This window comes from Sturnira hondurensis, unplaced genomic scaffold, assembly GCF_014824575.4.
Source record: "Sturnira hondurensis isolate 20B ecotype Veracruz unplaced genomic scaffold, ASM1482457v3 Scaffold0010128, whole genome shotgun sequence".
NCBI classification, from domain to species: domain Eukaryota; kingdom Metazoa; phylum Chordata; class Mammalia; order Chiroptera; family Phyllostomidae; genus Sturnira; species Sturnira hondurensis.
The window spans coordinates 4,326,448-4,338,393 of record NW_028082759.1 but is presented as its reverse complement, the minus strand read 5'-3'; the positions used below and the strand labels follow the sequence as shown (position 1 = coordinate 4,338,393).

The following is an 11,946-nucleotide window of genomic DNA, read 5'->3' as shown; positions in this document are numbered from 1 at the left end:
CTAAGTTTTGAAAAATCTGGCCATCAAAACAAGGAGAGGATTAACTCTACCCAAGGGCTTTATTACACTTTGATAATGAGAAGCACGCACAAGTGGAGGATTAACTCTACTTGTTTTGATGGCCAGATTTTCAAAATTTAGTCACTAAGGCAGCTGGCACAAAGGCCTCAGATTTTGACGTTCAGCCAGTGGCCACATTGGTATTAGGAGTAAACTCCTAACTCCTTTTTTAGGCTCCTCACATTTTTTCGTATTTGGTGCCTGTGACCCCGTATGTTCCACCCTGACTTCTGAGGCTCCCCAGGGAACGATGGATAGTACTTTCATTTATGTCTGTTTGAGGATAAGAAATGAGTCCTTGATTTCTTCTTTTTTTAAAGATTTTATTTATTCGTTTTTAGAGAGAGGGGGAGAGAAAGAGAGAGGGGGAGAAACCTCAATGTGTGGTTGCCTCTCAAGTGCCCGTACTGGGGGACGTGGCCTGCCACCCAGGCATGTGCCCTGACTGGGAATTGAACTGGCAACCCCTTGGTTTACGGCATGCACTCAATCCATTGAGTCACAGCAGCCAGGGTGAGTCCTTGATTTCAAAGTGTGCTTCATTAGGTTGTTGCTTAACTGATTTTTTACCTTTCAACAAACAGGTGCCCTTCCGATAGACTGAAATATTAAACAGACTTACCACACATGGGAATTCATAGACATAACAGTATTTTATGTACTCATTAGAAATCCTAAATCATTAGCTAAATTACTCTTAGTGGTCATGATCTTCAATGTCAGTTTAAGTTCTCTGAGGTCGTTTCTCAGTAAATACACTAGGGATCAAAATATTATGTCCTACAGAGATTTGATTGGGAAATTGGAAAAGGTTGAGAAGAGACAAATACTATGTAAATATAGTGATACCATCCTCATTTTTCACTGAATCTCAGGAAACACTGTGAATCTGAATAGTTTAATTTATGTTAACATTAATGATATTAATTTCTTTTCTTTAAATCAACAGAAAGCTACCTAAAAGAATAGCCTCTTGGGCAGTTTGGGGACTAAATAGGTCTTCTCAGTCTCCCAAGGACTTGCCCCTGCTGTGAGACTCGAGGGCTTTATTACACTTGGATAATAAGAAGCATGCACGATTCATTAAGAATATAGACAAGGCTTTCTGTTATATTTATTTATTTTCCAGCTTATACAAACTGGGTGTAGAAGCATAAACATAGTACATTTCTACCATCTTCAACAAAAATATAACCAATATGTACAATTATTGTATTAAAAATACAAAAGGGATACAGACTCCACCAATGTCTTTCTAAAAGACATACAGGTACAAGTAGTATCAAAAGTATGAGGAGATCACCAGTTAATTGTACATTCTGCACTTGACATCACAGAGCGAACTGAGATTAGCAGTCCTAGGTTCTACGATTACTTAATGCTTAGAGAACATCTGTGCAACTTGTGGTAGAGCTAGATTTCTGTATTTCTATATGCACATGAGGTCCATAGCCTATATAATAAAACTGGCAAATAATGCATATTACATGTAAAATTACAAATGCTTAATTGACAATGTAATATATAAGTAGACAAATGTCATGATACAGAAGAGAATTATTAAATAAAGCACTGACATTGTTTGATACAGTGAAAAAACACTGCAATTCGACTTTTTAAAATTTGAAGCTATTTACGTTTATCTACTGATCAATATGATCAGCTGAATTTAATGGAAAAAAAAAATCCAAGACCAGCAGTTCCTCACATTTGAGTACTACTCGGATTGGCAGCCTTCACTTTTCCGGAGTCTGTGCAAAAACAACACAAAAATAGAGTGGAGGGGTCATTTCAGTCATGACAGGGTTAATAGCAGCTGTGAGCAGGTGGTTGCTACACTTAGGCCTTCTCTACCCATAGCGTCCAAAAAGCCGCTTCCAGGTCAGTCTTAGGCGACTGGCCCACCTGGCAGAGGCTGGCGCATCTAACCAAGTGTGTGATCTTCTGATCTCCGACCACGTGAAAGGCTTGTTTATTCCCTAAAGCCAATTCGGTAAAGGGAGGCTGTCTTGAAAGAGCAGTATTCACAGCCGGCACTAGCGCCAGCACCCCAAGCTGCTTTTCACTGCAATGCTATCCAGTTATAAACACTTCTCTTTAAAAACAAACAGAAGAAATCCCTAAAACTAAATTAACAAAAATCAAAGAAACATAACTTAAAAAAGGGGGGCGGGGGTTGCCATCCATCTCAATGGAGCAGGACACACCCTCAAATGACACTGTCCTGCACTCCATAAGGCTCAGACACAGGACACAAGAGTCCCATTTCCCTCCCCTGGCCATGTGCAAACAGATGTACCGAAGAACCCCACCCTCTGGGGAAGGGGCGGATGGGGTGTCTTGGTATCTAAGTGAGTGGCCGACAGTTTATACTTCTCCAGGATAGGGCACTTCACGGGTGAGGCCTGAAGACATGGGGACAGGGCCACAAGCCAGGTCTTCACTTCTTCTTGGTGTGACTGCACCCTGTCCGGCACATTTGGTTTCTTAGAAAGCCAGGCTGGCAACCCTACTTAAAGGTTCAAAATAATACTGTAATTATTAAGTGGATATAACATTTACTCTTTAAACACAATCTTTAAACTCATTTTAAAAAAAAGAAGGACACTGTAAACAAGTGGACAAGCACTGTACTCAAAGGATTTCATTGTTTTTCTTGGTCTTCCTTGGTGGGTTAAAGGCCCCGAGAAGTTCAATGGCTAGCTTTTCTCGTCATCCCAACGAGACCAAGGGCTAGGACTGGATTGAAATCTAAAAGGAAGATTTTACAAAACCCTTCCAGGCATTGAGAAGTGCAGCCAGGGTGAATCATCGTGTTGTGATGATCTTGGAATCGGGAATGATACTGTGTGATGTGGCAGGCAGCAACAAAGTCTGAAAAGTGCCAGGGCAGTTTCTTCACAGTATTTCACATGCAAAGGGGAAAGGAAGACGGGGAGAAGAGCCCCATGCTGCTTTTTAAGGCAGGGAAGGAGGCAAACTGGTCCACCATCCTCAGGATGTGAGTTCCAAGGCTCCAATGCTAGGGACGTCTTCTTGTGCTCTCCTTGTAGGTGGCTCACGCTGGGTCCAAGAGAGCCTGTGCCTCAAACAGCAGATACTTGTTCGTCTTCTGCAAACACAACCAGGACAGAGAGAAAAAAAGACCGATGAACCAGTCACTCTTATGCTAAGAGAGAATACGTTCACTGACGCACTCAGTAAAAATTCCTTAACTATTCTTTTTTAAAGGTATTTTATTTATTTATTTTTAGAGAGAGAGAGGGAGAGGGAAAGAGAAACATCAGTGTGTTGTTACTTCTTGCATGCCTCCCACTGGGGACCGGGCCCGCAACCCAGGCATGTGCCCTGACTGGGAATTGAACCAGCGACCCTTTGCTTTGCAGGCCAGCACCCAATCCACTGAGCCACACCAGCCAGGGCTCTTTTTAGTATTCTTAAAGCCCTTGCCTTTTTCTCTAGGTGAGGATTATTAATAATAAAAACTTTAAAATAAAAATAAAGCATACATGATGCATGTATTTAAATATATACACAATATAAAAAACATATTGTATACTTACAGATTGGAAAGTTAATGAGTTACATTAACAATGACTTCACTGACAAGTTATAAAATAGCATGTGACTTTTAAAATAATATGCACTCATGTACACATAAAAAAGTCTAGAAGGATCGAAAACCAAATGGTAATAGTGGTTATCTGTCAGTGGCGGGATTATAAGCAATTTCCATTTATTATGTTTTGCTTTTTTCTAGAATGATTATTTTGCATACCAAAACATGTTAAAATCAAAACTTAAAAAAAGAAGGGGGGCCCGGGGACATGATCTCCTTCTTCCTCTTCATTACAGCTTGAGGGAGCACTTTAGAAGGAAGGCAAAGTAGGTATAGAAGTGTATTTCTCAGACTCTCACTTGGAACTCATTAAAAGTCCAAATCCAACCTTTTCACAGAACACTTTGAGAATGAGGAGGTAAATCCAGCCTCGAACACACTTTATTACAAGTGACCACACTTCTGCCATCTGTGGTATTTCTTGAGCCCTTTAGAAAACAAAGCAAGAAGCAAGCAAACAAACAAAAGCAGGCAAAAGCTTTAACCCTAAATTTGGAACTCTGGAAAACGGGTAGGATGTGGCTAAAAACGGTGATCACCGTGTTAAAGAAACAGAAACACCTTGGCAAGCCTACATAGGCAGCATAAGCGAACACATCTAACTTCACGGTTTTAAGAATGAGTATGTACCGTCCTCCTCGGTGGAAAACCCCTGAGACTGATAGGGGCCGAGGCGCGGGTCGCACTCGTTGGGTTTATGCCACTGCGGCTTGTTCACCGGCCTGCCGCCTGCGGGATGCGCGTGCGGCTGCTGTGGCGGGGAAGGCCCGGCGGCGGCGTCGGAGGAGCGGGCGATCATCCGGGATCTCTGAAGCGCCACGTTGTAGTCCGGAGGTTTCCTGGTCGGGTGGGAATGCCCTTCTGGGAAGTCCGTGATGGGAATGCCAATGTAGCCGGGAGGGGTGGGCGGGGGCTCTCGGTACCTGCCCTCCTTCCGCGCTGTAGTGGAGACAAGGCACCAGCCATTAAAAAGGGTTGTGGAAGAATATTTCCTGCCACTCATGTTCATAAAAGCCTATAAAATAATTATTAAGACAGTATAGCAAATGGGATTTTGTGTGGTATGGGACAGAAGTGGGGGGTACGGCAGGCAAGGGGATGGATGTTAACTGAACCAAATATTCGTACGGGCCAAACCACTGGTGAGAGAAGTTACTAAGCAGTCTCCATACCCTTAATGCTAAAAGAACTACTTAAAAGCTTGTCTTAACTCTAAAATAGTAATAAGGTTACCAGCTAACCCTTGGGTTTATTGGAAAGATTAAGCAAAGAGAGAGAGCATAGGAAGTACCCAGGAGTATGCCTGGAACATGTTGGTAGTGCCTGGTAAAAGTCCCTCCCTCTTGCCCTGCCCCAGGGGACAAGGTAGGCAACCCCACTTTGCTGGGCATTTTCCCTTATCTGGCTGACAGTCAATGCCACGTGACTTCAGGTCTTGGGCCCCACTTTGGAAAACAGTGAATGAAAATAAATTTGGACAAGTGCTACCAAAAAATGATGCAAATTTAAAAGCTCCACAACTATGCATAAGGTATGTATTTCTCTTAAAATTCTTTTATTCATGTTCATGACCCAGAACATGAAATCTGTCAAGGCAACTAAAATCAAAGTTTCATTTTCTTGACCTTTCTAGACTTAACTGTTAGGAACTAAAAATCCTTTTTCTTTCCTTTGCATTAAAAAGTAGTTTGTTAGATGAAAGTGCTTTAAAATTTGCAACCTAATAGGTATTAACCGCTAGCTCCTTATTCACCTGCAAAGGACATTAAATTTGACACCCCCCCATGACTATGTACATGGTAAAATAACTAGTTTCCCTAATACAAGAGATGTCTATAACGATTACAGACTCCAGAACTTCTCCCTCTATATTCTATGATGTTTCTACGCTGCAGTTATACAGATGCTGCCTGTGTCATAGAAAATTCATCCCCATGGGACGGAGGGAACATGAGACACTAGACAACAGAAACAGCAGGAGCAAAGCAATAGCATCTTTCATGCACTTATCAGTTAACATCCAGGAGCTGTTCTAAGTGCCTCACAGAGGATTCCTTTAATCCTCACACCAACTGTATTAGGAGAAATGGCTAAACTCATTTTACAGATGAGGAAACAGACGTAGCTCAGTGCGCTGCTCCAAGCCACAAAGCTAGAAAAGTAGCAAAACAGTGATTTCAACCCCAATCTGCCCAACTGCTAAGCTCTTAACTCATTATGCTCTCTCTTAGCACCCTGTCCCTTGTCCCTCTCTTCGTGGTGTACGAAGAGAATTTGTTTAGCACAGAAACAATTTGTCTGCAGATCAAAAATCAGTAAGACAGTTTTAAGTAGGAAAGTATAAAGTTCTAAGGACAATTCAAGGAAACAAAACAATAAAATATTTAACAGTTTCAAATAAATAAAAACTCTTCCTCTACAGGAAGCATGTTCATCCTTTCTGACAATTTTCAGGGAGATCAGTATGAGACCAGAAAACAACCATAACTGCCTACTGATTCTGTTAGCTAAGAAGTACTGAATGTACACTCTGCTGGAAAATACATGTACCCGACCACGGGACCTGAGCTCTTAACCAATATTTATTGCAGGCCCTATACAACAGTGCATCAAATGAGGAATGGAGCTACACAACATAATTTAACTTTTGAAATAAGTTAGACCACACACAGGATCCAAACAGGACGAGCTCTCCGATAAGCTTACCAATAAGTCCCTTGGCAGTAGTTGATGTCACAGCTATATGGGCAGGCATGGGAACAGGCTTGGTTTCTTCTGTGGTCACAGACGGCATGCTGCTTTCAGCTTCAATGGAAACATCTTTGCCACCCCTTCGCTTTATTGTGCCTGTGTCACCTTCTGAGTCTTCTCCCCAGTAGCCAGTGGAAGATGCCCAGCTTGCCCGGGATTGGGCTTGATCAAGACTCTCCCTACTTTGATTTTGCCTGTTATACTTTGTGCTGTGATCAGAAAACATAAATTGGTCCATATGGCTGCTTGAGGCCCATACAGTTGCAGGATCCCCTGAATAATCAAAGTGAGTGTGCCCGAATGGAAGTGTTTCCCAGCTCCTCTGGTGCTGGATGGTCTGTATATTATCATGGGAACCACTGGAGCACGAGGTCCAGCTCCCACGACCACTGTCCGCAGCATCGAGCGAAGCACGATCCCCTTGGTCTTGGGAAAGCTCCTCTGTGCTTGGAGAAGAGATTACTGTCGCTGTAGCATATAAACCCCGACTCTCAGACATTGGTCCGTAGGACCTAAGTGGTTAAAAGAAAAAGAGAAAGCAAGATTGTTAACTAATACACCTATGATACAACAAAAACACTTTTCTCCGGAAAGGTGGCTTTCTTTCATCCCAGAAGAGGATGAAAGCACTACTGAATAGCATACAGTGGCCTGTTCTGCTATGTCTAATTTTCCCACCTTGTCATCACCATAAAATTAATACAGTGAGAAAAGAAAAATTACTGGCTTATAAATAAGCATTTTCCTTACAAGGCTCAATATAATCTGATAATGTTTTAAGAGACAGCTCACACAAAAGAACTAAGATACACTCTGAAGTCACCCTCTGTCTACAGCACGGAACAATTCCAATAAGAATAAACCTAACTCGAAAAGCCCAACAAAAATAGCATGATTCTTAATAATCCAGATGTTGTGGCCCTGACTGGTGTGGCTCAGTGGATTGAGCATCGTCCTGCAAACCGAAAGATCACCAGTTCAATTCCAGGTCAGGGCACATGCCTGGGTTGCAGGCCAGGTCCCCGAACTGGGGGAGTGTGAGAGAGGCAACCGACTGATGTTTCTCTCCCTCTCTTTCTCCCTCCCTTCCCCTCTCTCTAAAAATAAATAAATAAAGTCTTAAAAAATAATCCAGGTATTGTGAAAATTGGTCACTGGGATGGGAGAAAATTTCTTAGGCATTATGTAAAATAAATGTAAATACACATCAGGGAAAAAGGACTCAAGACGAAAAGATGGAAGAAAGAATGTAAAACAACACTCAAAAAAAGGCATCTACCCTAAGCTGTACTGATCCGGCTCCATCACGGTCCTCCTTTCCGTCCTGCCCACGCCTAGGTTCGTTTCCACGATGCTCACGGAGTGTCTCTGGCGCCTCTCATCGCGCAGCGGGACCGGAACCGAGTCAAAGGAAGAATTGCTGACGATACTGGACCGTGAAGAAATTTCACTGTGACCAGAATCTGAAAAATTATCCACAGTACCACTGGGAGCCAAAGTATAGCCTGCATGGGAAATACAACCATATTAATGAGACGCTGTCAGTGTAAAACATTAAAAGGGACATCTCCCCAAGTAGAAGCAAAAATCAAACGTAGACCAACGATATCATCACTGAAGTGAGAAAAAATGCATTTTACTTGTGGAGAGCAGGTGACTGAGACAAAGTAGAGTTATACTGGACTGAAGCTTAACTTGCTTAATGAAAGTTTAAAGAGGAAAAAAGGAAACACTGCTCCATGAGACAGAGATGATGCAAAAATCACGGCACAACTAGACTACAGCTTCCTTGAATATTATTAGTCTGTTTAAAAGAAACGATGAAGAATAACTACGATCAGATTTTTTAAGTATAGTTTTGCAAACTGCAAAGTCAGTAGTCTTGTTTCCAGTTTTTAGAACTTTATGGCACAGAATAGTTAAGCTGGAAATACGTGTTATATTTATACGTTTAAATGGACATAAAAGCATTAAGAAATAAAACATGGGGGGAAAAACCTTTGGACTTCTATCATTTTTTTTCTTTTTTAAAAAGATTTTATTTCTGTACCTTTAGAGATCGGGGAAGGGAGGGAGAAAGAGAAGGAGGGAAACATCAACGAGCAAGAGGTACATGAAATCAGTTGCCCCTCGCACACCCCCAACTGGGTTTCTGGCCCACAACCCAGGCATGTGCCCTGACTGGGGATCGAACCAGTGACCTTTAGGTTTGCCAGCAGGCACTCAATCCACTGAGCCAGGGCTGTCATTTGGTTTTTAACATTAATAATATACTAGACAAACTGCATAAAAGCCAATTGTTTTGAAGGCTATAATGTACAAAACCTCCATTCTCTCCCTAGACCATCACTTTAAAATATCTGAACAGATGTCTATTTTTTGACCTTTAACTCCCCTTTATTGTTAAAAATAAATTTGGAAGTCACAAAAGAAGAGGCTTACCTTGATATTTTTAATGAAAAACATCTAATTTTTTTTCACTACACATTTTTTGACCAACATGACTAAGGATGCCATGCGCTTTAAATACTGATTTTGCATAATTATATGTATGCAATGTAATTTGTCAATGCCACTTACCTAATAAAAAAGTTAAATCTAGAGCACCTAAATATTACCAATTTATTTTCTAAATAGTACTTCCACGTCCTTTTAGTAACTTGTTAATTCCTGATTTATTTTTTAAAGGTTGCACAGGTCTTGATAAGATTTAACGTGTTCTCTAAGAAATGTCTTTTCATGGACCACACTCTAAGTTCTGACAGATAAGACCTAAAACCTTCCTTGAACAGTCTGCTCAAGACCATCTCTGGATACTAGTCACTCAGACAGAGCACCTGACATTTAGAGGAATTCTCCCATTTTCCTTAACAAATGAGGTAATTCTTCTTTCCCACCCCGTTTTTTTGGTTCTATAAACCCCACCTATCCCATAGGTCCGTGGTGCATTGTTATTCTTGTTACTGTTCTCACTTCCAAGAGAAGAGGAGGAACTGGTTAAGTCCAACTGCCCGGAGCCAAAAGATCTCAGCTGACTGCCATTGCCACCTAACAACAGGATGAGAAAAGAATTTAGCTGTATCTGTTCAAGAACAGTAGAGACTGATACCCACACAAAATGCACAGATGTCTGAAAAGTAAAGCGTAAGAGGTATTTGTTGCTTCAGTGAAATCTCACAATTTCTTTAGCTTGTGGCTTCTCTCTAGGCAAAACTGTCTCAGCCATTACTAGTTTATACCCATTCAATCACAGGGTAGAAGGAAGTAATCTGGAGGGTTATATGGGGGAATCTACTGTTCTAACGTAAGAAAGCGTCAGCATAAGGAGGGGAGTTTGACTGCCTAAAACCTAATCTTTTCAAAAACAAAAAGAAGTAGCAACAGAGAAGGTAATCAAGACCCATGTTAATACAATGAAAAAATAAATCAGGAAAGTATTAGTTTTTCTTGTTTTTAAAGCTCTCTACTTTGTAATTAATGTTATACAATCCTATTTAGCTAGAACAACTTTTGGTATAACAGAATCGTTTCTACACTTACAATTAATAAAACATTTAAATGTATTTTTGAAGGCCCTGGGTAGTTACAAGTTTAGCACTACTTCCTATAAGATTAAAAATATCCTAATTTTTCCAAATTTATAAACTGAGAAGACAAAACATCCATTGATTGTTATATTGTTTTAAATGACTCTATAATACAGAAAATGACCTAATAACAGAACTCTGAATTTTTTTTCTACCTGCAATGTATAGACGGCTATAAAAGGAAACAGTAAGTGACTTAACCTACCTTTCCGCGGAGAACTCTGTGGAGAAGTGGGGGGGGAAGAAAGCTGTGAAGACGCATTTGATATCGTATCTTCTGCTTGTTTCTTGTGCCGCTCCAGACTTCCTTCTTCAGACAAAGAAAGAATTTTCTTCAAAGCTTGTGGAGAGTTTATGCCTGTAAGAGAAAGAAAATAATTTTAAAGGTATTCTTTTCTCGATCTTCCCCAAACTCTAAAAATGAGATGCTGCGGATCAGGAAGAAGGAGCCAAAGGATTTACTCTAAGCCTCTTGCCCAACCCGCAGACAGGCTGTAATCGGGCAGGAACTATCTTAGTTACCAGTGCCCTATTTTATTTAAGGAAACTCTTTCCTACCAGCTTTTTAAAAAAAATTTTTATTAACATTGTGTCCTTATACATATACCAGTATAGTTCAGCCAAAAATAATTTTGGCTAGTTGGAGGTATTTTTGAGCTTCCTGAGTAGATAGCAAAGCTCACCCTCCTAAGTTTAAAAGATTTATGGACAAGAGGTTACCACTGACATTAAATGATGACGGACATGTCAAGGAATATTATGGGGATCTGATGCCTTTATGACATCAATCTTGTGATAGATAAATGTGTAGAGATGGCGGTCAGGGGGCAACCGAACGATACTGGAATGGCGGTAATGCAAGGAAATGGTATCATCGTGTTAGAAGCCTTGGAACAAGCACCAGGAGCGGCTGTGTTCACCAGAGAAAGTACCTGCTTCCACATGCCCCCTCCCAATGGCACCTGTTTGACTACAACACAAAAATCAGGTCATGCACATTTTCACATGGAACTTTTGTTAAATAAACTTCTGTATTGGTCAAAAAAGATTTNCTAAATTTAAAAGATTTATGGACAAGAAGTTGTCATTGACATTAAATGATGACGGACATGTCAAGGAATATTACGGGGATCTGATGCCTTTATGACATCAATCTTGTGAGAGATAAATGTGTGGAGATGGCGGTCAGGGGGCAACCGAACGATACTGGAATGGCGGTAATGCAAGGAAATGGTATCATCGTGTTAGAAGCCTTGGAACAAGCACCAGGAGCGGCTGTGTTCACCAGAGAAAGTACCTGCTTCCACACGCCCCCTCCCAATGGCACCTGTTTGACTACAACACAAAAATCAGGTCATGCACATTTTCACAAGGAACTTTTGTTAAATAAACTTCTGTATTGGTCAAAAAAGATTTTTGTTGCACCACTTACATAAAGGGGCTAAACTAGATCTATTACTTTTAATAGGAAAAAAAATGAAGCGCATTTTGGCTCCCGACCATTCAGAAATTCATTATGAGTGATGGGGCCCCCACCAAGTTTTGAGAATTAGGGATTCAACGAATAAGAATTCACCTCCAGACAAATCATTTCGCCTAAAAATATGCTGCCTAAATTTCAGTAATTCATTGATTATACAACAAAACTAGTTTAAATAATGTATACGGACAAAGCAACTTCTGTACTTCATTTAAATTAATTAGTAAAAGCATAATTTCTCCACCCCATGTGCCCATTCCCCCATGATAATGGATGAGCATGCTCAAATGAGAAACTCTGTAAAATCTGTCCTTTTCAGTGACAAAAGTCAAGTTTAACTTCCTAAACATTAATGCTTTATTAAGAGGTAATAATCCGGGGGAGACTCAAGAATATTAGACAGCCCTGGCTGGTGTAGCTCAGTGGATTGAGTACAGGCCTGCAAACCA

At 40.8% G+C, this 11,946-nt stretch overlaps 1 protein-coding gene and 2 pseudogenes across 12 annotated transcripts in view; 2 read left to right on the top strand and 1 right to left on the bottom strand.

Annotated features, from left to right (window-relative positions):
* Positions 1–1,143: 1,143 nt before the first annotated feature.
* The window catches only part of RAPGEF2 (Rap guanine nucleotide exchange factor 2), a 219,966-nt gene continuing 209,163 nt past the window's right edge, over positions 1,144–11,946 (bottom strand). For 3 of the 12 annotated variants that reach the window (XM_037058302.1, XM_037058304.1, XM_037058303.1), the window contains 6 exons: positions 10,223–10,375; positions 9,356–9,478; positions 7,710–7,935; positions 6,386–6,942; positions 4,310–4,618; positions 1,156–3,172 (listed from right to left, as the gene is read on the bottom strand). In XM_037058302.1, coding sequence (XP_036914197.1) covers positions 3,147–3,172; positions 4,310–4,618; positions 6,386–6,942; positions 7,710–7,935; positions 9,356–9,478; positions 10,223–10,375 — 1,394 coding nt within the window. In that variant the 3' untranslated portion in view covers positions 1,156–3,146. Of the gene's footprint in view, positions 3,173–4,309; positions 4,619–6,385; positions 6,943–7,709; positions 7,936–9,355; positions 9,479–10,222; positions 10,376–11,946 lie in introns of all 12 variants that reach the window. The other 9 variants (XM_037058307.1, XM_037058309.1, XM_037058308.1 and 6 more) reach the window with 5 other exon arrangements.
* Positions 10,695–11,073, top strand: LOC118995294 (small nuclear ribonucleoprotein G-like; annotated as a pseudogene).
* On the top strand, positions 11,087–11,453 carry LOC118995293 (small nuclear ribonucleoprotein G-like; annotated as a pseudogene).